Below are 23,714 nucleotides of genomic sequence, written 5' to 3'. Positions count from 1 at the left end.
CTTCCTCACACACCCACACATACTCCTTGACAGGTAATAGAAATGTAGAGAGTTTCATTTTTTTCTCTCTCTTTGTTTCCTGGTGCTGTTGCAGCTACGAGGTTAAGGAGTCTCAGGTTCCATCTGCAGCAGATGTTTTATATTGCAATGTCACAGAGCAAAGACACGGAAAAGCTACCTGCTCATTGTGTTTTTACCTGAACCTCCTTTAGTGCCACCGGTGTTTTCCCATGCGTTCACTTGTTAACTACACTCTTGAGATAACAGTGAACAAGAAGTGCCCACTTCTTCTTTTGTCAAGATTACATTTTAAGGCTTAAATTAGGAATAATTTAGATATTAGAATACTGATTATTTGCTCTACCTTGCTTCTTAAAGAATACATTGCTGCACAGCAGCTGAGTGAGAAGCTAGATTGTATGACATGTCTTATACGATGACTTTGAGTCGATTGCCTGCATACACCGCCGCTTGTTTTTTAGATTGACTGAGGTGTGTTTCACGACGGCTTACAGCCCATTGGTGTCTGGACGGGAGGTTAGCTAATCGTGGGTTGCATTTATTCAAACAGTACAGCAGTGGTCGTTGCAGACACACTTGGCAGAGCTCTGCACTCTACCGAGTGCACCTTTCTAGTTATCTGTGTATTAAGTCACCATTTGCCTCTGTTTGCATTGGCCTGTTTCTACATTCGCACCACTGAAAAGCTCGTCTCGTGCAATGCGGTTGACCGTATTGGTTTTTGACTCTCTAATTTCACCAGACTGCTGCCGTCATTCCCCTTTTGTCTTTCACGGCATCTCTTTTTTAAATGCCCTCTAGTCTTACCTATTTCTTTGACATGCATGCACGCTCTCTCTCTCGTCCTCCCTGTCAAACAGCACACCTACGCACAGGCACAGGATGAACCGCAAGAACGCAGATATGCTGGGTTATTCCTGAATTTAAGCCTCCTTTGGTTATCCTTTTCTTTGGCCACGCTGCCACATGCACTGTACACCTCCTAATGTCATCATTAGCGGAGATTAGTCCTGGTAATTAGCCATGATCACGCGAAAACTGGCAGCTAATAAAGTGTGAGCTCTCCTGGTTTAAGGTGTTAGAGAAAAAAAAAAAGAGGTGAAAGAGAGAAAACGCAGTGGGCTTATTTTCATCTTAACTATTTTGAGGTATTTATTTGTGTTAATCCATGCTAATCTGTTTTTACAAAAAAAAAAAAATGCAGCCTGGTGTGCTGATTTATACAACGGATCATACAGCATCTGGGGAAAAGATGAGGCAGGAAATAAACCTGGCAACATGCTGCACCAGATGACTCCAAGGCCAGTTAGTATCCGCAATATGGCCCACTACCAGCCCATGTGTAAGCTAGTGTTAGGTGGCTAAAATGGAGATGTGTTTTGCAGACTTAAAGGTGTATAACTTGTCCATGTAATCACATTCACATCGAACATGAATAGTCTTTATCTACAAACAGTGGGATTGATGAAAGGTGATGTCAATAAGTGCATATATACTTTGGTCCAGATACATTTTTCTGTTGTAAATCAATGTTCAAATGAACATGACATTTGGCGTGTGTCACCTAAGTAAGATTTCTAATGAAATTGTTTAAATTCTTCCCTTTTTTAAATATTTGGCTCAATGACAGCACTTATGATGGCCAGATTTCCATTACATTTGCTGAGGTTTTCTTTCTTCCTAGAGGATGAATCTTCATGTCAGCTGTGTCCTCTCCTTAGCACCATCTAGCACTTGTGTAAAATATATATAAATAAATACCAATATACTATATTTGCAATGATAATTATAGACTGGCCATGATTGGATGCGCCTTCTATTTTGAAAGCTGCATGAGCCTTACTCCTGCATTACCCTCACTACTTGGTACTAGTCTAAAAGGTCAACTATGAACAAAAGACAGCTAAATGGAGAAGACACATTGCTGATTAGGGACTAGGGCCTGCCGTACTTACATGAACTCATCGCAATAGCTGCATCTGACATCCCAAAAAGTCTTTCATCAGACTAATCAACACCAGACAAAGCATTTCGCTGACATCTGGTCTCTTAGTCGTGAATGTGCTCAAACTAGAGATGGGACATCACGAACACAATGACAGATTTGCATGCCAGCATGCAACATGTCATTGACGTCAAGACTTCTGATGTCAGAGGGATTTTGTGCAATCCATCATGTCACCAATCAAAGCCAAAATGAAGGCAGGCTGCCAGAATTAGCTTCCCGCAACGTCGGCTTTGATTGGCTGTTGTTAGTATGTGATCTTCAGCTGGAGCAGAATTAGTCGTACAGGGCAATCAGGTTTCTTACACTGCCAGCTTTGTTTAAGGTTTGATCCAAGCAGCGTGTGTGCCAGGATCCAGCTTGTTGTTTAGCATCTTCAATTCAACAAGGGCAGGACATGAAAAACGCTTTGTGTATTGACCCTCGGCATGAAACGCACCGTTTTAACGCCTTTCTCTTTAAGCACCCCTCCCAGAAAAATGGTGCACCTATACAAATGTAGTTCTTAAGCCGTGGGTGAGGTACTTAGGATACTAAGAGTATATTCTAAGAGCCTGTATGTCACATAGTAAGGAGAGTAACATCTTAAAGGCTGGTTGAATCACACGTTTTCTGACCTCACACCAAACTGACCGGGTTGTCTTACTTCACACTGTGTGGGTTGGTAGACACTATAGATACACAAATGGGTGTGCGCGAGCACTTAAACGGTGCGTGTTTCATGATAAGTCCCATTCAAGTCTACAAGTGTCTCTCTAGCAAAAGAAGACAAATGTAAAAGGAGAGGAGTAGCCAGGGGCAACAACGAACAAACAGCAGAACGCCAAAGAAGGTAAAAAAAAGAATACAAGGGAGAGGTGTTCAGCAGTAAGGAAGGAAGGATAGAAGAAGATGGCAGGGAATAATGATAAATGAGAGGGAAATGAGTGTAACAGAGGGACGGAGCGATGCATGGGAGCATCAAAGCGTGTGAGGCGCAACGGGCCGCACTCTGAACGCTGTATCAAATAAACTGTGTCTTTGGGCTCAGCCGGGGGCAGATTGTGTATAAATGTGCTGACTCAGCATCTAGACCATATGCCTTTCTTCCATATTGTCAAATCCTTCAGGGATTCTGGCTATACACAGACATTTGCAATATGTGCTCCTAAGTATTGGGAGGGCAGATCTGAACAGCTCATCTGACGCCGCGGAGACGTTCGCCGGCTTGGTCCACTAGTTAAAAGAAACACAGTCAAAGGCCTTTAAAAGAACTTGAGCAGAGTTAATAACAGTTTTGTTCCCTCGTTTAAAGTGATGATCACTTCTCCTCTGATTCACTGACTTGGCTAGCAGAGCCGCTGGGTGTGTTGGATTAACTATGGCGATCTTTCTGAAATCAGAATGTGTGTGGCCTCGACATGGACTGTGACTGGGCCAAAGCCTCCCCCAGGGGTTACTCTATTGATTTGTTTTTGTCATTGACAAACTCCGCAAATCTAACAACCTGCAGGTCAGCAGACCAGAAAGAATCATTTGTTTCCAGATGTACTTGGGGTTGTGAATGTCCGATGAGCGCACATGCCACATTGTTGTAAGCCGTTTGTGTAAGGGTTGCAATTAAACAAATATGTCACATATTTATTGTCTTTAGTGACATTTATTGACAGTTTGTGATGCAATTACAGCATGGCTATACATTGCGTTGATTGCCGTCTCCTTAGCGATAAAGAAACACAACTAGAAAAGGGCAAAGGGCAGAATTCACTGCACCACCCTTCCAGCTACAAAGTCTCAAACGAATGTGTACGTGGTATAGGTGGGGTGTAAGTGGGGGGCGATGGATGACTCGTGAAGATGATATCGCACCACAAAGGTGAGACTGGGTGGAAGCTGCAGACAAAGAGAGAAAGCATCAATGTGAAGTTGGGAGGACAGGGAGGGAGGGAGGGAGGGAGGTAGAGAGAGAGAGAGAGAGAGAGTGTGTGTATGTGTGTGTGTGTGTGTGTGTGTGTGTGTGTGTGTGTGTGTGTCAGGGCAAGGAGGAGGGCCAGCGGATTCATCCAGTGCACGGAATCAGTCGAAGAAATCTATTTTAATTTGGCCGACAGGAGGGCAACGCTGGCGTGCCAACACCGCTACCATGGACTTAATTACACAAAAGTGCCCCCGAGAAAGGGAGGATGAGAGGTGGAGAGAAGTGATGAGAGAGGTGGGAAGATAGAGGAGAGAGAGACTGTGAGATAGAGGGAGGAGTGTGAAATGGGCGATAGCAAGGTCACTGTCTTGGAGAAAGATGGAGAGGCGGAGGTTGGGGTGGAGAGACAGATGGTGACATGGCGAAGAAGAGGGGAATCTGTGGAAACTGGACCGAGGGGCTGAGGAGCGATCTGATTTCACACTCCGCCACTCTGACTGGGAGCCTAGAAAACACACACCCTACGGTGTATGATCATAGCATGTGTGTGACTTTGAGCACACACATATGCGCACACGCACACAGCAAATACAAAGTTCATAGGGCTTCAGTGCCTCTTTTGGTGCCTTTCTACTCTTCTTCTGCTGCACTCTTCCTTTGGATTTCTGCTGCCTGGGGGGTACTGGCCAAGCGTATCAAAGGCGTTTGACCACGGTGGTGGCATGAAAGCCTTGCCCCAGACCATAACACCACTGATAATCCGAGCTGTGCCACTGAACTAGCACAGGATGAAACACACCGCTGTCTACCCCCCCTCACTTTCCTCTTTATTTTCAGCTCTACTCTACTACTTTACTGGCGCTCTCAGTTACCCATGCTCAGCTGAGCTGATATAGTTATTAGAGCTTGACCACAGCTGAAAAAGTGGAGCCCATGAAACACGTATAGCAGGAATAACAACCAGTATATCAAATTGTATATCTTTCTGAACCGAACACATCATTCAAAAAAAAATAACAAATCAAAGGGTCTGGTATTGAGTCTTTGTCTTTGAGATTTGTCACTTTAAGAGAGTCTTAAACGATCTGTTCTCCAACCATCTGTTCTGTCTCTACTTTTCCAGTACTTGGACATTGCCAATTCCCTACCACCTCTATTTGTAGCTGTTAACTCTCGCCATAGTCTTGTTTCCCCCCTGTGCACTGTCTGTACGTTGACTGTAAATCCAGCCCTGTTCTTGATGAGAGAGGATAGTTAAACGCCTTGGGAAGTTTAAGACCCACTAGGGATCCTTCTGATAGCAACCCAAATAATGAAAATGTAATTCTACAGGCATAATTAAGTTAGAGATAGGGCGATTACTGTGCGATCCATTAAAAGTGATGGCAAAAGTAATTACTTATTCAATCAGCGTGGTTTTATGAGGAAATGCGATGGCACCATGTTGCGTCGCCACTACACAAGTCATTACATTTACAAGGGCATAATACTTTAAGCTGTGATTGGTCCTCTTGACAGCTTGTTAAGCTGTGAGTTAAAGCCCTAGTGAAAATAAAAGTTGTTTTTTGGTCAAACTTGAAGATATAAAGTTTTTATAAGGCAACTGTCCTCTACATATCCATCACTGACAACTGTGTATGCAGCTGCTTAGCTATGATATAAATCTGAAATCTTTGTGTTTGTGATTCTCTAGCATCCAACTGTGGTGTGTGCAATGCCTGCGGATGTGTTATGTCTGCAGTACGGTTAGGAGGAAAGGAACCAAACACTTGAAAGAGATTTAGGATATTCTACGTCTGACACCTCCTACTCTCACATATGGGAGTCACTGTATATCTGCACAGACTGATGATTCAGGTGTCAGAGGCAACACACACTTTAGCACAGTGGAACATGTGTGTTCTCAATGCAACTTTGTGATGTTTGTATGATTTCTTATTTTTCGTTGCCAATTTGTTTGGAACCAAAAGAAAATCGTACCAATAGTTGCAAGACGCCCACTAACTGATGTAAACACAGCTAAAAGAGATATGTTGAACTACGCACACACAGCTGGAAAGTTTCCACAGCAAGTAACTCGCTAGCATGAGGCGGATAGATACAGTACAAAGAAGAGAGTATGTACACATGGATTGATTACTCAACGGGCCGACCGAGCACAGGCCCAGGAGCCCGAAGTGTCAGGGCCCCCTCTGGCCTTCACCTACAAAATGTCACTCAAAGAGAGACATGTCAACCAGGAAGAGACTCAAAATTACCACTAAAGAAACGACTATACCGAGACACAAAAAGCCTACAGAGAGACCACAAAGGGAGGAAAAATAGCTGCAAAGAGACTCACGACTATGAAAAGGGTAAAAAAACAATCACAACGAGAGACAAAAAGCAACTACAAAGAAGAGCAAAATGACTGCAAAGAGGAACAGAATGACCTCAAAAAGGAACAAAACAACAACAAAGAGACACAAAATGACCACAAAGACACCCAAAACCCCAGAGAGATGTGTAATGCCTACAAATAGATACACAGCAACAGCAAAAATAGGCTAAACAAATAGTAATATGGTCGTGGGGAAGTTTGTCTATGCCCAAGGGCCCATAGTCCCATAATACGCCCACGCGTGCACATTGCATGTTTGATCAGCTACATACTGTATATGTATATAGATATAAATATACTGTACATTCACAAACTGCACAATCACACAGAGCCACTCACATCTTTAAGGCAGCCCATGAAGTTGTTGCTGACTGGTGATCCGGGCAGGTCCGCGGTGTTGGGGCTCCCTCCAATGTAGAAGAAGTCATCTGAACCCAACATGGTGTAATCCTCCTGGGTGTAACCAGTGGTGGTCAATATACCATCCACTGAGATGGTCACCTGGCATAGGCATGGCCCAAAAGAGACAGACCGAGAGATAGAGAGAGAGAGATAGGTAGAAACAGAGAATGCCGAGAGTGGAGAGGAATTAGAAGAATGAGGAAAAACAAGGAAGAAAGTGGATTAAACACCAACGATAGGTGGGGGTTGTCCTCTAAATGGTAGCGTTTGGTTGGTTGCTTTTGGTGCCACTCAGACTGGGGGCTTTCACTCTAGAGTGCAGTTGCTAAGAGAAAACCAATGGATCAGCGCTGTGCTCACTGTGTAATCACTGACTCCTGATCTGATTGAGTAATTGTTAAAGTAACTGCATCCTACTCTGGATTAAGTGCACCTTAAAGATATGTCAAAATCAATATAGCAACCAGTATAACAGCATGATCCTACAGGTAAGACTATTGTTTAAATATCAAATGGCCTTTCCTTGCGATTGGCATAGATATTCTGCAACAGTCCTTTGCTGAACCAGTCCTCACTCAAGGTCCTACCAGCAACAACACAACCCTTTCCTTTATTAAAGTGCCTCAAGCCTCGTCTTTTGTGCAAGTTTACACATTCTGTGTCGCACGTTTGATCGCTAACAGAGCCGAAAGTGCCGGGTGAAATCAAACAGACCTAAAACACCCCAAAAATACAAAAACAAACGGATGCATAAAGGCTACATTTTATAGGTACCTCCAGGCTTTTCTGTATAATTGAGATATATTTATTTTTTAGCTCAAATGGTACTTGGTTGTCTGTCAAATGAAGTCTTAGTAAGCTTGTTTTACTGCAATATGAATAGCAAGAGGTGCTTTATGTAAATTACAACAGCATGTGTGGGGACTACTCTTGCACTGATGTATCACAAGACCTTACAAGTTGAGGTGAAGCAACTGCTTGAAATGTAACACTAGGCATCGTCAGTTCAAAGAATACCTGAAGAGTGGGTAAAATGAAACATGACATATGCTCATATAAACTTAGACTGCAACTCTGAGAGTTACCTCCACTCCATTCTTCCAGGAGTTGTCTTTTTACATTATACTCATTACAAAGGAGCAAATTGCAGTCTGAATGTATTATATCATGGCTGTATGTGCTATCAGAGCCACAGCTATACCTCTGCACAAACATCTAGCCAAATAATGCTGTTTGATTCGGGATTTTTGCAGTTAATGACCAATTTATTGTCTAATTATCCTAATAGAGCTGGCCTGGGCGAAAGTGAAGTACTCATGTCTCTGATTTAACATCTGTTATTCTGCATAAAAATGTGCAGAGCTTAAATACAGGACTGCAGGGAGCCGTGTACACACCCATCTGTTTTTCATTCCCTTTGCACACTCAGAAGTGATGCCAGCACACACTACCTTCATTTCATTCAACGCCTAACTTATATCTTGGCCATTTACAATAAGACTTTGCATTTAGCAGTACGTAATTTATGCCCGTTGGCTCTACTTTCCTTTAATGCAGTTTTGATGAGCATCGTTTTTCTAACGGCAGGCTGTGAGCACGGACACAATCTCTTTCTTTTTGAATACAATACACAAAATAATTGATTTCAATCTGCAACAATAGAAACACAAAAACAAAAAAAAAGCTTGAACTGGATATGAAGTGCTGTAAACATTCTAAAGCAGAGCTGAAAAGAAACCTTAGCAACTGCACTCAACAGACCAGTCACCCCAGTTAAGTGCTCATCTGTACTTTTTGATTATGTTTGTACTTCCCTTCTAAACAGGGCAACTCATTTTTATGTCTGCTGTTACTACTTGGAGATAAAGAGCGATCGTATTGGCCAGATGTATCTGGCACGAAGAATCTGCGGTTGACAGTGCTGGTGTGTTGGGGTCATCTTTGAAGATCTTGGATGCGGCTTTCAGCAGGGCAACTTCAGTTATCCTATAGTGACGAGAGGGACCTTACAGGTGGCTGAGGAGGAGAAACGGGGGTGGGGAGGTTGGGGGCTGTCTCACGACGTGTGCCATTTAGGACGCTTCTACGGACTTTGACCGCTTCTCGAAATAAAGAGGTGGGATGGAGAGTAAAAGAGTAGTTATAACCTGTATAAGTTCTGAAATTGAACTATTGACACATCTTATGGCCAGGCTAGAATCGTTGGATGTGGGAGAATAGGTTGTGGAGGGTTATTAATGGTACACCTTCAGGGAAGGATGTGCTCATTAGGGCCATGATAGACTTACATCGTCTAGCTGCCAGACACCTATGAAGTCCCCAGCTAAAAAGTAGAGATTAGCAATGTTTCTTTCTCTTGCCATCTCCATCATTCCAGCTTCCACCACTTCAATTGTTCATCAAAGCATTCAATAAAAAAAATCCCTGGGGCTATCTTATGGAATCCATTGATTCTTTCTGTGATCAGACGTTGGACATAATCAGCAAGAAAAAACCCAGAGAGCAAAGATAAGCAAATTAATTGTTAGTGTTTTGGATATTTGTTTTTTTGAGCCGACTTTGTAAATATTCACGAGAGCCAGCGAGACTTTGCTTGAACCAGGCTGCACACTCAACCCATCCAGTGACATTACAAGCACTTGCATCACCGGCCAGACGAGAGAAAGGGGTGATGATATCACAGGTTGCTGCAGGAAATACCCCGACGCTCCCGGCCTGGAGGCCGTACAGTTAGGAGGAAATGCTTTCCTGTCTCAAAACTGTTGCTGCAAAATACCGATTATTAAATAAATGAACGGGGAGTAAAATATTAAGGTTCCACCAGAGATACTGGCTGTGTGTTCTCCATTGTCTTGAATGTTATTTTTTTAGTGTGACAAAAAACAGCTTGAAAAAAGATGTAATTGTGGATATTTTACTTGTCAACAAGACAAGGCAGGCACAGCAATGCAGACGGTTGGATCTAGGTCACTCAAAGAAATACCGGCTGTGCCTACCTCTCCTTGATAATGAATGCATTCAAAGTAATTGTAGTGACAGAACCAAAGCACTCAATAACGTGGAATGGTGGCTTACCCCATTATTTACGCTACGAAAACAACCGCGACTTATTTTGCTGTGAAAAAAAGCCTTTAACGGACCTGAGCACATGCAACAATATGGCCTGGAAATAATTATTTGTGATCGTGTGATGACAGTTTTCTTCTTGACACATTAGCCTGGTGTGATAATCTCAGCATGCCTGATAAATACAAAAACAGAACTAAATCACACATTTGCAGCATCCTGTTCTGCTCTTTATTCAGTGAGAAGTTCACTCTACTGGATTTATTGAAAACAATCAAAACATCAAATCTAAAAAGCTGGCACCTAAACCAGCACACCTCCACTAACAATCAGACTTTCTAAGACACCAAACATTACACATAAAGTGCACTCGCTGCTTCTATTGGATCCCTTGGTTTTTACCCAGCTGCTCTTCAAACACTCCTTTAGCCCAGTACACACAGAAACCAAACAGAGCTGGCTGATCTGTGCTGAACTGTGTGCCCCAGATATCATAGAAAACACAGACCGGAGCTGTTTACAGCTGAATGTACTGTGAAGGGATTGACTGAGCTCTGAATCCAGATCATGGGGAGCATTGCGTTGTGCCCACTCACATGCCTACATGGTCCTGTGGTGGGGGGAATGGTCTCTGTTATGATTTCAACCCCCCATATATGCAATCAATCTTTCTCTTTTGTCCGTGTTGCTCTTAAACCACCGACTACCTACAGCATATCAAAGCGTCTGTGATGGGGCTTCACACGGTGAACGAGAACGCTTCTCCTTGTGGAGTCCCGCTGTGTGATCAGCCGAGCGTGTTACTGCTTCATCGACCATATCTGGCCCCATGACTGCAGGCTGCAGGCAACTAAAGGCTCCGACAAGTAGATCCCCCTTTCATCAAGTTAACGGAGGTCAACGTGACTCCAACTGGGATTACACTGTCTCAATAACACCCTACATGAGACGATAGGACTAACCAGATGCAATTTAATTATAATAGTGTTTACTAATTATTAAAATGCTATTTTTTTGTTGTATTCACAGTTTATTGTTGCACTCATAATGTTAAATATACTATAGCAAGTACGTCTTAATGATAACTAAATGGTTTGTAAACCTTTAAGAAACCATTGGTAAAACATCTATCAAACATTATGGCCCATATAGTTGTGACACATTGTTCGTGGTTAATAATTGGTTAATATGGTATATATGTGTATGTGTTCAAAACTAAACCGTAAATAAATTGTGGACTAATATAATGAGAATAAAATCGTTATGGTCTCTTTACGGCTACAATATGATATATCAATTAAAATATAATTATATCATATTACACAAACTAATAATAAGATTACAAGTTATATTATTACTAATGATTAATTAACATGATTAAGATATCTTTGTTTGTTAACAGTGAAAAGACTATTAACTTAAGTTAAATTAACTTTACCCATTATTAATGATGGCTAATATAAAGTGTTACTGTAAAACTAGGACAGCAGACACTACTTCCCCTATATGAAAGACAAAAGAGGAATATTACATATTATGGTATTGGAAGGTATATTATGTCAGGCTTTTAACACGTAGCCTACAATGAAAAGTAGCTTTGTGTGACTTTCTTCTATCCAAGAATAAAGATTGTGTTCTTAATTACGTAAAGCATTCAGTCTTTACTTTCAGTTCTAGTTTCTTCGTCATCAGCTTGTAAAGTACGCAGCAGCGTCTGACCAGGTACGGATACATGTCGGTACCTTCAAGTATTCAACAGCATAATCCGTGCAAAGAAGCAGCGAGCTTACCTTGGAAATGTATCACTTACCCTCGCTGGCACTACATTTGATCTTTTGCAGGAAGAAAGAATGTGTTATATTTTGTATAGCAGCGGTTGCATAATACAGTTGAAGGCGAAAGAGACATAGAGGCGTAAGAGGCGTATCATCATAGATCACACCCGTTCACTCGGGTCAAAGCCAGAGCCACAGGAATGAGGGATGCTCAAGAGAGAAAGAGAAGGAAGCCATTCCCATCCAGCGGTGGACTTCTGTAGGTGTCTGGCAGCTCGTCAACGTGCATTAGCAGGGAGTGATTTATTATTTCAACGCTAAATATGTCGTTTCTAACAGAGCTCCACATCTAGGTTAGTAAATGAGGTGACAGCCAGTGCTGTTTTGGCAACAGTTGTCGAGGGAATGGGGGAGAGAAAGGGAGGAGTTTTTTTTTGTTGTTGTTGTTGTTTGCCGAAAAGAGTTAAAAGGGTTGGAGGGTGAACAAAATCGGTTAGTATTTTTGTAAGTAAGGGAAAGTCAGACACAAAAATGGTTGTTAGTACAATTACAACAAAGGTTTGATTCAAACAGTAGATTAGTAACACTGTTTTAGTAAATTTAGTCAAAGTGATAAGTTAGATGAGGATTCTTTAAAAGTCCTCTGACATTTGATTGCTCAAACCAGGTCCGAAATATGGACTGAATGTGTTATTTCATGTGCGAGGGTTTGCTTTGGTTAAGAGGAAACAAAATGAATCTATCCAAGCTAACAGGGTGACACACAAGCCATGCACTTAAAATGGAAAGGATGACAGGAAGAATGAGGATTGGATGGGGTGGGGTTCCATTAGACACAACACAAACACACCAACTATTAGATGAATAAAAAAAAATTAAAAACATCTGGCAAGATGCAGCAAAATGGGAAAGTGGTAGGGCAGTGAATGTAATTGCAGGGCACCACAACACCAGACAAATGGGGAAAGGAGGAGAGCTTTCAATGTTAAGGTTGAGACAAGAATGCAACAGAAAGACCCATCGAGACACGTGTACAGCAGACTGACACGCGCTGGACTAGAGCAGCATCTACACCCTGCGAGTATGCTGATGTGAAGATGTTCTAGCCATTAGAGACATGCAGACAGGGTGCAGGGACACGACCACTGGACACTGTCAGTGTGGAGGAGGGACAGGATGGGACCAATGTCATCACTCACAGATGAAATCAATGGAAATGAGAGGGTTTTTAAAGAAGAGGGAAAATTGAGAGGGGAGAGAGGACGTCACTGTCTTGGTGAATAGAACAATTAGTATCCCATGTCCTCCACGTTATTGGATATAAAAAAAGAAATCTGTCCTAAGACATGATTACACTTCTCATTATGCCTCCACTTGAACTTTCGCCACACGATTTCGGATGTGAGCTCAAAATAGCTTCATCACTTTTGTCAAACGTGAGACTGAGTAAGTCACCGGATACAGTGGCTTACCGCACACTCTCAACAGCTTTACCCCAACTCATGCGTTATGATGGATTGGGCAGATGTACTCCGTGGGGCATCGATCCTCTATTCACCCAGAAAATGAAAGTCTGTCTCCCCTCTTTACTCTTTCCCATTTTTTTCGTTTCAGCAGCATAAGGTGTGAGGTCGTTATTCATTTTAGTAAGTTAATTTTGAAGTTAAAAAGTAAAAAAAAAAGTAAAAAAAATAAAACAGCAAGAGGGTGTGGCTAACATGTTTCATGGCCGTATTGATTAAAATAGGACAAATGATATATGTATGTATATATGTTAGCCATGATATATACATATACATATATTCTCAATCTGTATATATAAAAAAAAAATAAAAAATAAAAATAAAAATAAGATCGGGAAGGGGTGTCCAAGTCTCTTCATGCAAGGGTTGAGGCCAGTAAAGTATAAGAAATATAAGTTAGTGTTAGTGTTAATGAGGGGTCGATCGCACACTCTTCAGATTTTCCCAGCCAGCTCCCGTTATCTGCATCAATGGACAGACCGCTGCATTCATTCATTAAACAGTCCAGTGAAAGTAAGTAACACTCATCACAGCTTCTAAAAGCAGATCCCACCGAGGTCTGAGTCAGAGAGGCTTCATCTTCTACATGTCCGCAGTGTCCCCAGTCTGCAGCTTAATAAAAGCCCAATTGTCATTTCATTTTCAATCATGAGCTTTCATCGGTACTCCGGGTCTGATTTGCTGCACCCGAGATCAGGGGACTAATGCCACATTAAAGCACTTTATTAAGCATGCACATGTGCGAGCGGGAAAGGCTTCAGGTGCTGGTCTGGGAACAGCCCCATCTTGATCATAAATCAGCCTAAGGCCACTAATGGGATCAAACCCTCATTTGAGGCCTACTTTACAGTGAGGGCTTCGGCCATTAAATCAAGAGTTGTAAATACTCTCCATGACCCCATAAAGCACAGGACGGCAAGCCGAGATAACAGGTCACGATATAACAGGCTGAACAGGTCCAACTGGGTCCAACGTGACAAGATGGTCTCATCAGTGAAATTCCCCACGTTGTTAAACATGTTGAAGGAATTAATGAACAGACTGATTTTTGTTTTGTTTTACTTGCTCTCACTGGAGTTGCTCTAGTAAGCCATTAGTGTGCTTGGGAAATCTGCGGTGTGCGGTCACTTCATAGGGTTCTTCAAGGGAAGATAAATCAGGAGGAAACAGGGATTAACAAAAAAAAATAAAAAGGTACCTATTCAAACTTTACTCAATTGAGAAAATATATTGCATCATGATTCTTTATTTCTTCATACGGATAGTGTTTGAAGTAAAAAATATAAAATAATAAAAAGGGGCAGAAAATAAAAAAGCAACAAATAAAATTGTAAAATCTAAATTTCTGTAATTTCTATATATTTTTGGGCAGACCTCTTTGGATGAACACGATAATTCTTTTCAGGAAGGGGGGGGGGGGGGGGGGGGGCTGGATGGCAATAAAAAGCAAATACATATATATAGAGAGAGGGCGAAAAGAAAAACAGAGAGGTGGAGTTTTTCAGCTACCTTGGAATTGATGGCGGATTGTACTTTTAGTAAAGCAAACAGAATAGAAAGAGGTAACGGAAAACCCAGGGCAAACCAAAGTATAAGACAATTAGAATGATATCTACCATATAATGCAGTTTGTTTACCATAGCGTGTCCAATGCCTGCGTGCTTCAGGAGAAAACAGGGGGAGGAGAAAGAAAATAATAATAATGACAAACCTTAAACTCAAGAAAACACACCTCAACCCCCCAAAAAGTGGCAAAGAAAAAAGAAAAATTGCCTTTTGCAAAACCAGCTTTTCCTATTAATAACAAAAATGAATCTAATGTTAAAATACCATTAAAAAGAAAAAAATGTTTTCCTATTGTTCATATATTAAAACATCCAAATAAAGAAATAAAGAAAGTAATTGTATAATTATTTTGTTTTAAAAGGGTCATCTACAAAATAAAATAAAAGGAATAAAAGGATAACAATACATTTGTTAGTATGCAAGTCGCAAGTTAAGTAGAGAAAACAACAGATGGTTCACATTCCGTGAATGACACAGTGTTAGTTGTTGAAATCATAAAAGGTAAGGGAAAAGAAAATTCACCAATGAAAAGAATCAAATTGGAAGAATTCTGAAGATTGTTGTTAGTAAAAGAGACAAGAGTTAGCAAATCAACTTCCACAGAGGGGATTTGGCTAGTTGTGATGGGGATGTTTGTTTTGAGGCTGGGGAGGGGGGAGGGAAAAGTACATCAAGTGTTCACTCTGACAGGCTAATCTGGTCAGTGGGCTTGGCTGGCGGTGGGGATGTAGTCCATTTGAAAATGGCGTCCTTTAGTACTGGGCGAGGCCAATCGTGTCTTGATGACTTGAAAGGGTGCAATTCTCTAAGCAAAATGTCCCCAGGAAGTCATTAAGGGTCTAATGAGATATAAGCAGGGAAAAACTCCAAAATATATTATTGCATTGTGAAAATGGACAATTGTGGTAAAAACGACATTCCATTGTCAGTGATGTGAAATCATCGGGGGCATTTAGGGAAACAGAATTGAATTAGCACATTGGTAAGCACGAGAGGTGAGGATAGAGAAGGGCAGAGAGAAAGACAGAGGGGTCTCACTGAGGGTACCCGCAGCATCCTGACAGACAGAGAAATGGTTAATTAGGCACTCAAGTCATTTCCACAATAACGGCCAATGCCCATGTCCCTGGGGAGAGAAACGCTAGCAAACTAGAACATGTCAATACATAAGGAACCATGTAACTCATCTCCAGCCTGTCACCTGTGCATTATGTCACTGTGGGAGGAGGAAAAATAGATTCGATCACGAAAACAGATCATGACTGTTTCTGATGTTTTTGTAATAATGCGCTTCTAACGAGCAAGTGACGTAGTGTGAATCACAGCAGAGCTGACAGTGAGGAGTACAGTCCAGTTGAAAGAGGAGCTTCACTGTTAAATGTGCCGATGTGTTGATTCGTTCAGTGACGATGGTACGGTGAAGTATTTATTCATGACTCCTAGACTTTCATGCAGAGAGTCTGACGGTAGCTTCTCACGTCCGGTTAGCTCTGACTATCAGCTCATGTCTGTCCATGTTGCTGAGTGGTACTAGTGAGTCAGTCTTCCCATGTAGCAGCAGTGAGAGGGTAACCGATCTATCACTGAGATCTGCCTTGAGTTTCCCCTCAGGACGGAGGGAACATCTAGAGGACATCTTATATCTGGAGCTGAAAGTGTCAGCTACTGCCGGCCTCCGACCCCAGCATTTGTGCAGAATCTATGCAGTCCCATTTATTGGGGATGGGGTACTACCCAATTGAAATCTCAATGTGTGACTCCGGCTGTTGAAAGAGATCGGATTTTACATTAAAGTTATGATGATGGTGCTGTTTAAATACAATAGCAACAAAGCTCTCAGTCAGGCAGTGGAGAAGTATACAAGCAGAGAGAAACTGTCACCACATTGTTTCATCTGTCCATAAGTCTGTCCCCACTACTGTGGGTGTCTGTGTGGGCTGGATTACTCTGTGTTTGTGCCATCTGTGTGGGTGTCTAAGTGGCAGCCATAAACAAAGTCCCCCCCGATGGGGCTAACTGGTCAATCTGAAGTCTCATGCACGCCCACTCTCCTCGGGGGTCATGGTAAAGTGCCGTCCTCAGTCACCCACTCTGTCTAATGACTCCTCTTAATCCATTAATTAGGTGACTGTGATTCAAACGTGGCTGTGACTTTGTGTATCCACCCCACGCTGCACTAACATGTCTCTGGGTTTATGAAGACAACAGCTGACACGTCAAAGAGCGGATGTGATGTGAGGAAGCTGCGACGACTGGGAACCTGGTTTATTAAGTTAGACAAATGTGCTCTTACAGAAGGTGACAATGATTGTTTCCTCCACTCATTGAAAGACCGTCTGCGATTCGGGGGGGGGGGGGGGGGGGGTGTGACACTATTAAGTGCAACATTTGGAATTCAGCAAGTTTCAGATCCCTCGCAGGCGTTTGATGTCTGGATTTTTTTGAACTTATCGCTCCATCCGTTCTTTGACGGAGCAGCCCTGGGATGGTTGTGAAAAATTCATCCTTCAGAAAGTTGCTGATGATCTTTGAAATTACACGATAAAGTGTAGTCAGCGTGTGCAAAGCTGGGTGGTGGAAATGAAAGGAAGAGATTATATTTGGAGATCTGTGTGCATGGTATCTGCATAATATTCTCTATAATGAGATACCTATGAGTCTTTTCTGTGAGTAAGCTGTATATGCATACAGGACAAGCAGGGTTTTTTGTGGTCTCCGTTAGGTCTCATGTTTTTGTGTCCAAGTGACTAATGGGGACAATAGTTTTGAAATTGGTCCAGTATTGAGGGAGAACACAGAGACAGAAGCCGCTGAACGGGCTGCAATGTATTCCTTCAATGAGATTTCTCACCCTCGGTCTAAGTCCACTAAAACTGCATTGTTGCCACCGACAGGCTCAGATTGTTATTATGAGTGTCTGACAACATTATGGAGAGAACTCTCCAGAGAAATACATCATCTCTCTTTACCTTAAACTTGAACCAGTCTGTTATTGTGTCTAACCAAGTCTCGCTCAAGGAGAAGTCTCATTCTGAAATCTCGCGAGAGGCTTAGGCCTCACCCACACTGTGAAATCAGCTAAATAGTCAGCCATGACATCTGAAAGCCTTAAAGATTCCACTAACAATAACACTAAGCTACATTTTCTGTCACCGGCACTCCTCACTCCAAATCTAACTCGCATTCACCATGAGACTTCTGGTTAGATACAATAACAAACAGATCGCATCAAGTGAAAGGTCAAGGGACATATTGTATTCCTCTGTTATGTGCTTTACATACTGTTGACACCTATGAAACAACCGCGTTCAGGATTCTGATGCAACTCCAGTGAATAAAGGAGAGGAGGAATGCAAGAGTATCAAAAATAGACCAGCTACTAATCTTACAGTCAATTTCCAACCAACAACCCACAGCATGCCTGGAGCCCCTGCTGTGACAGCACATCCCCCTCTCTGTAATTGACCCATGTGGGAAAAGGAAGGCTGTGAGTGCCGATGTTTGCTGATGGAGGATACAGCTCCCAGTCGTGTAAACAACCACAGGCCCAGACAAACAACTTTGTGTTGCGTCTGTCTCACGGGGCCCCCTGGGGCTAAGCAATCGTCATGTCATAAATACTGGGGGACGGGTTAGCAAAACGAGCTACCGCTGCTAACGCTGTCATTCACCGTCAGTGTTTGGTAGCCGCGCATTTCCCAGACAGGGGAAACGGTTGACATGACTCCTCCAACCTGTGCCGAGGACCTGCAGGATGCCAGCCACAGATGGCAAAGATGTAAGACGGTGCTTTTTGTTGAGTCGCTGATCTGTTACACACTTGTCACAGTGGACGCTACTGAACTGTGGCCACCAGCGAATAACTGAATAAATAGCTCATGACAAATGGACAGTGCAGCCCGAGCCAAGATTTACAGTCCAGATAGACGTCTCCTTGTAAGGTAGAAAAGTCTGACTGATGACCATTCTCCTATACATGTGGGCCTTTAGAAAGAAGTGATGAAACTGATATTGTGGAATAGTATTATGGGGTGGGAGGGGAGGATATAGGGGCGATTTGTCACCAGGTAGAAATTTCAGTCTGAATTAATGATTAGAGACTCATGAAAAATCTGTGTTACCTGTGTAAGTATGAGCTCAGATTCTGTTGGCTGCGAGTGTGAGCAGCCTAATCACACTGTGCCATGGGCCTTGCCGGGTATTTATGCATGCGCGGTGTATTAGGCGTTCCTCTGCAACACAGACACTCGGCGAGTGACCCTGTCAGATGGAGGGGAACTGGGCTTCGATTCAAAACGGCTCTTTCAGGTACATTCGGTTCCGCGTTCATTCCAATCATCCGCCATTCACTCCTGTCTCCCTCTCTCTGAATCTGGCTCCAAGTAATGGAAACTGGCAGACAGGCTTCAGGTGCAAATATAAATGTCACTGCAATTACGGCGGAGAGAAGTCTGCAAACAAACAGTGTGTGGGGGTGTGTGCTTCTGTATAGGTGTGTGTGTGTGTGTGGAGATTGCAGTAGAACATATTGTGTATTGCAGTGCAGATGGTCATAATTCTCTCTCCCTTTCTGTTGTGCTTCCCATCATCCTCACCTCCATTTCCCATCTCTGGCTGGCTGACTAACGGAATGACTTCCTCCTTGTCCTTTGTTTCCGTTTAGATTCCATCAGGATGAGTTCAATCGCAACCCACAAGTACAACTCTTATTTCAGTTTACAGTAAAGATTAAAAATAAACTAAGCTGAAGGAAATCATTTGACTGCTGATCATTTGCACATTGTTAAGCTGATTGCATTGGACTATTGTGTGGACTTGGTCTGGCTTAGCTCAATGCTTAGCATCACTAGCTGCTCTTTTTAAAACAAAAGAAATGCAATACATCTTTTCTTCAGACATATGGCTCATCTAACTAAACTAGCGATTGTTGTTTAGGAATTCATAAATCATGGGGGGGGGGGGAGAGATCAACGGCATAGTTAACTTTTATCCCCATCTCTTGAAAATACATTTGGATTCAGCTGTGAGCACACAGCTATAGCAGCTGAACATGAATATGCATATTTTAGAGAGTAGCTCCAGCTAGCTCTTCTTAATTGTATATAGTTTGTAAAAAAAAAAAATGGTTACAGCTTGGCTAAAGAGTACAACACTTTCCCATTTGGATGTGAAAGTATGCCTTTGATGGTGGTGTTAACATTCACTGGTGCTATTTTACTGCAGGTTTTCAACACTGATACAGATGTTAATAAAATAAACTCACTGCTAGACTTTCTCATCTCCTAAGTCTCCCCCTAAGACGTTCTCCCTGCTGACTTGTTTCGTTCCGTTCCCTCCCGTTCTCTATTCCTTATTCTCCTACCTGCTTCTGTCTCACTGGCATTTTATTACCTGTTTGAATGTGCTAATGACACGGAGATTTGTTATCTGATTACAGGTCTCCCGGAAAGAGGGATGAATAAACATAAAAGTGCTGGAGCAGGTAGCGGCAAATGAGGCTGATGAGTGAGTGAGTGTGGGAATGCGGGCGGATATGCTAATGCGGTGGCAATGTGATGCAAATGAGATTTTCTTTTCCCCTCAAATGCACAGAACCTCTCGGTGCTGGTGTCAAACAACCGGGGCCGGTGTTTCAGCACGAGGCGTTTGTAGTTTAAGCAATGTACAGACACGCTGCGCTCCAGGTGCTGACCTCTGATCAGCATAAGAAAAGAAGCACAGGGGAGGGAAAAAAGGAGCACATCCACTCACATGATGACAGCACCCCCAACCTCCTCTGGGCTGGAGCACATTAGGACTACTTAAAATGTCACTGGCGGTAAACTGAGGAAGGATTACAGGGGTGTTAGCATGTCATTATGTACATCAAACAAATCCACTACCTCCGCCTGCCTACCATAGCAGTTCCTGTCGTAACCATACAAGTGCTCCGCTGTGTGTGTTAGCAAAGCTGAGCACTCTAAATGGCATTTTTTCGATTTGGCCATTATGCTGACCTGAAAGAGACGCTTCCACGTGGATGGTAGGATCGTGTGTGTGGCCACAACATGTAAGCCTAAGGTTCCAGAGTGTCACAAATTAAGTTGGCATTTGTTGCTCAGTAGTTTCACCTTATTACTACAGACAAAGGCATGAGAGTTTCTAAATAAATCTTTAAATAAAGTTAATCAGGACTTCTCAGACATTATTTTCTCAATAAAATCACAGAGTTTAACTGGGGGACTTGGAAATGGTTAATGCGACAACTGGAGTACTGCAGCCAGGGACAATTTACTGCCCAACAGCATAGCAGACACCGTTGCTAAGTGACACGTTGCTAGCTAGAATGGACGGGAGAGACGAATTGAAAACGAGAGAGAAAAAGGAGAGGAAGAGGAGCGGGAGAGGAATTGATTGGTTCCCTCTCAGGAACTCCGGCTGCCTCTTGGAGGGACGTGGGATGAGAGGGGAGGAAGAAGAGGGATGGTAATTGCAGCTGATCATGCCTCACAGAAATGGATGACAAATCTGAGCAAGTGAGAGAGGAGGAGATGGAAAGAAGGACAAAGAGGTGGGGAGTGTCCAGGCAACTGGTATTGATTGAAGGGGGAGGGTTGAGGTTCTCATTCGGTCGTCTCATATGGAATAGATGTGACTGCTTCCTCAACGTGACCTGCCACTTAAAACAGGATTCCTGAAAACGGTGATGTCTCAGTAACCGGATTACAACTGAACGCTACAGCACATTTAGATGTTTCTCATTGTCAAAAGGAACAATGCTTTTAGAAGCTCACACAGTGTGTAGAAGACGCCTGGAAATATTTAGCATATCAGCAAGTGGGCTGTGACTGTGTTTCATTTTCAAATGGTCTTTTTGTTCGAATCAAAGGTTTTCCATCCCTTTGCCTCTGCCTATTTCTCCATATAACAGCCATATAGTACCGTATTTTCCGCACTATAAGGCGCACTTAAAAGCCTTTAATTTTCTCAAAAAAACGACAGTGCGCCTTGTAATCCGGAGCGCCTTATATATGGATCAATTGGTTAATTGGTTGATCCATACTGGTTGTACACGGCGCTCTGTCAAAATGTTTCAGTACGACTGGTAAACTACAAAGCCGCACCGCGGTAAACACCGGTACTGTGCTTACTCCTAGTCCAACACCACTTGTGTGTATAAAGACCCCAAAATGGCACCTTTCAAGAGACACGCTTACGACGCTATTCTATTCTATGCGCCTTATAATCCGGTGCGCCCTATATATAAAAACAGTTCTAAAATAGGCCATTCATTGAAGGTGCGCCTTATAATCCGGTGCGCTTTATAGTGCGGAAAATACGGTAGTTGTGAGGGTGTATGCAGGCACCGCGTGAGGAGTGCTGTGTGTAGAATGTGAATATGTACAGTGAGCTAGCAGCAATTTATATTATGGATGGCAGACACGCATGGAGGCTAGAATATGTTTAGAATAGCATGCGGCGTGTTTGTGCACTCAACAGAATAACTATCTTTGCGTTATTGCACTCTATGTCATGTCCTCTCGCTGCTTGTAAGGTTTGTGTGTGTTAAGTTGTACTATCCATTATTGACTGCGAGGGCTTGAGTCTCCACAATCACAAACAATCACAATGCAATGCCTGTGGATTCACTGGCAATGTTTGAAAGTTACGTGGACAGAGCAGTTACTCTTATAGAAGTTTTAAAAGTGGTATGCAACACATCGAAAACAGATACTTGTGCTACATAGGCAACCTTTTTTTTCCTAGCAGGGGATTGCAGAAAAGCAAATATAAAGCTTTTCCTTTAGAGGTTGAATCACTAGTAATTTAAATCAATCTTATATTTGCCTTTCTCAATAGATTAAGACTTTGTCGTCCCTGAGTAAACACAAGATATACATTTTCTCGGTCAGTGGATTCTTAAATGGTTCATAGCGGTCGCTACTGTATAAGTAACAGATTACGATTCTCAACGTGACCTCTGCGGAACTCCATCCTGATGCAGATCAAAGCTGGCCTCATCCAACTGAACCGTGGGCCGGGAGCTGAACCTGCAGGCTGTGCATTCAGCACTAAGAGAGCGTGACAAAACTCTGTTTGATCCATTCATTGACCCAGTGGCTGCATCCAAGGTCCAATTATATGGAAAGGAAGTGTGAATGTGTGGGGGACTTAAAGAACATCAAGGTGGACATAAAGGGCAACAAAAGAAGGACAGATGATACGACGTTACTGGCCCAGTTCTGTGGATGTCGAATCGTCTGGTTGTAAAGTCACAATGGGGAATTAAAAGAAAGCTTGCTTTCTTAGTAGAGAACAAACTGCTGTCTCTCTTCGTGGGCTCTCCCTATCCTCCCACTGCTCTGATATTCCTTTAGTCTCAGAGAACAGCACCACACTTCATTTGCCATTCTCTACTGTGCACCCGATCATCTGCTCGCTCTCTCTTCTTCTCGTGAACAAACACAAATACAGACATACAAGCGCACACTTCCTTCTCCCGACAGTGTGTGCCATGTTTCCTCTGACTGACTGCGGCCTCCTGTGGGACGCGAGTGCCTGTTAAGCGTACAGACGGGCCGTTGTAGTGTGAGGCTATTCAGATATATACAGTGATTGTAAACATGGAAATCTACTCAAACAATACGTTAGTATGTAGATTACTGTATTCCTATATTTCCACTAAATCTAAAGTTTTCTATCCATCATTGTTTTGGACATTGCATTGCTAAAATATAAACAGTCCATGGAAAAAAAAAAGAACCATTCACGATATTATAGGGGTCGATCAAAGACCTTTACAAAAGCTAGACTATAGACAACTACGGAGCAGCAGGGTGGAACACCCCCATCATGCATAGCAGGTGATTCTTTCACAACTGTTTGACTACATTATGGAGTAGCCATGGCTGCTGGAAACAGACTTTCACCAATCAATGGCACTGTGCATGCATGTATGCACGTCTGGGAGCACTTCTCCATTGACCATGTCGAAAGAAACTTTCTGGCTTACTGCTTCTGTATCCTCGTAACAGATCTGCACCAACAGAATTGAATCGATATAAAACAAACTGAGTGCAGCTAATCATGTTACTTGGCC

At 42.7% G+C, this 23,714-nt stretch overlaps 1 protein-coding gene across 36 annotated transcripts in view; it reads right to left on the bottom strand.

Annotated features, from left to right (window-relative positions):
• nrxn2b (neurexin 2b) overlaps window positions 1–23,714 on the bottom strand; it is a 528,601-nt gene that overhangs the window by 324,004 nt on the left and 180,883 nt on the right. For 16 of the 36 annotated variants that reach the window (XM_076087049.1, XM_076087041.1, XM_076087036.1 and 13 more), the window contains 2 exons: window positions 14,707–14,730; window positions 6,643–6,804 (listed from right to left, as the gene is read on the bottom strand). In XM_076087049.1, the coding sequence (XP_075943164.1) occupies window positions 6,643–6,804; window positions 14,707–14,730 (186 nt within the window). Of the gene's footprint in view, window positions 1–6,642; window positions 6,805–14,131; window positions 14,135–14,685; window positions 14,731–23,714 lie in introns of all 36 variants that reach the window. The other 20 variants (XM_076087040.1, XM_076087065.1, XM_076087037.1 and 17 more) reach the window with 3 other exon arrangements.

The sequence above is a fragment of the Anarhichas minor genome, unplaced genomic scaffold (assembly GCF_050575085.1).
Source record: "Anarhichas minor isolate MPS153535 unplaced genomic scaffold, ASM5057508v1 ptg000009l, whole genome shotgun sequence".
Lineage (NCBI taxonomy): Eukaryota > Metazoa > Chordata > Actinopteri > Perciformes > Anarhichadidae > Anarhichas > Anarhichas minor.
The sequence above is the reverse complement of the archived record's forward strand: the minus strand, read 5'-3'. Positions and strand labels throughout refer to the sequence as shown.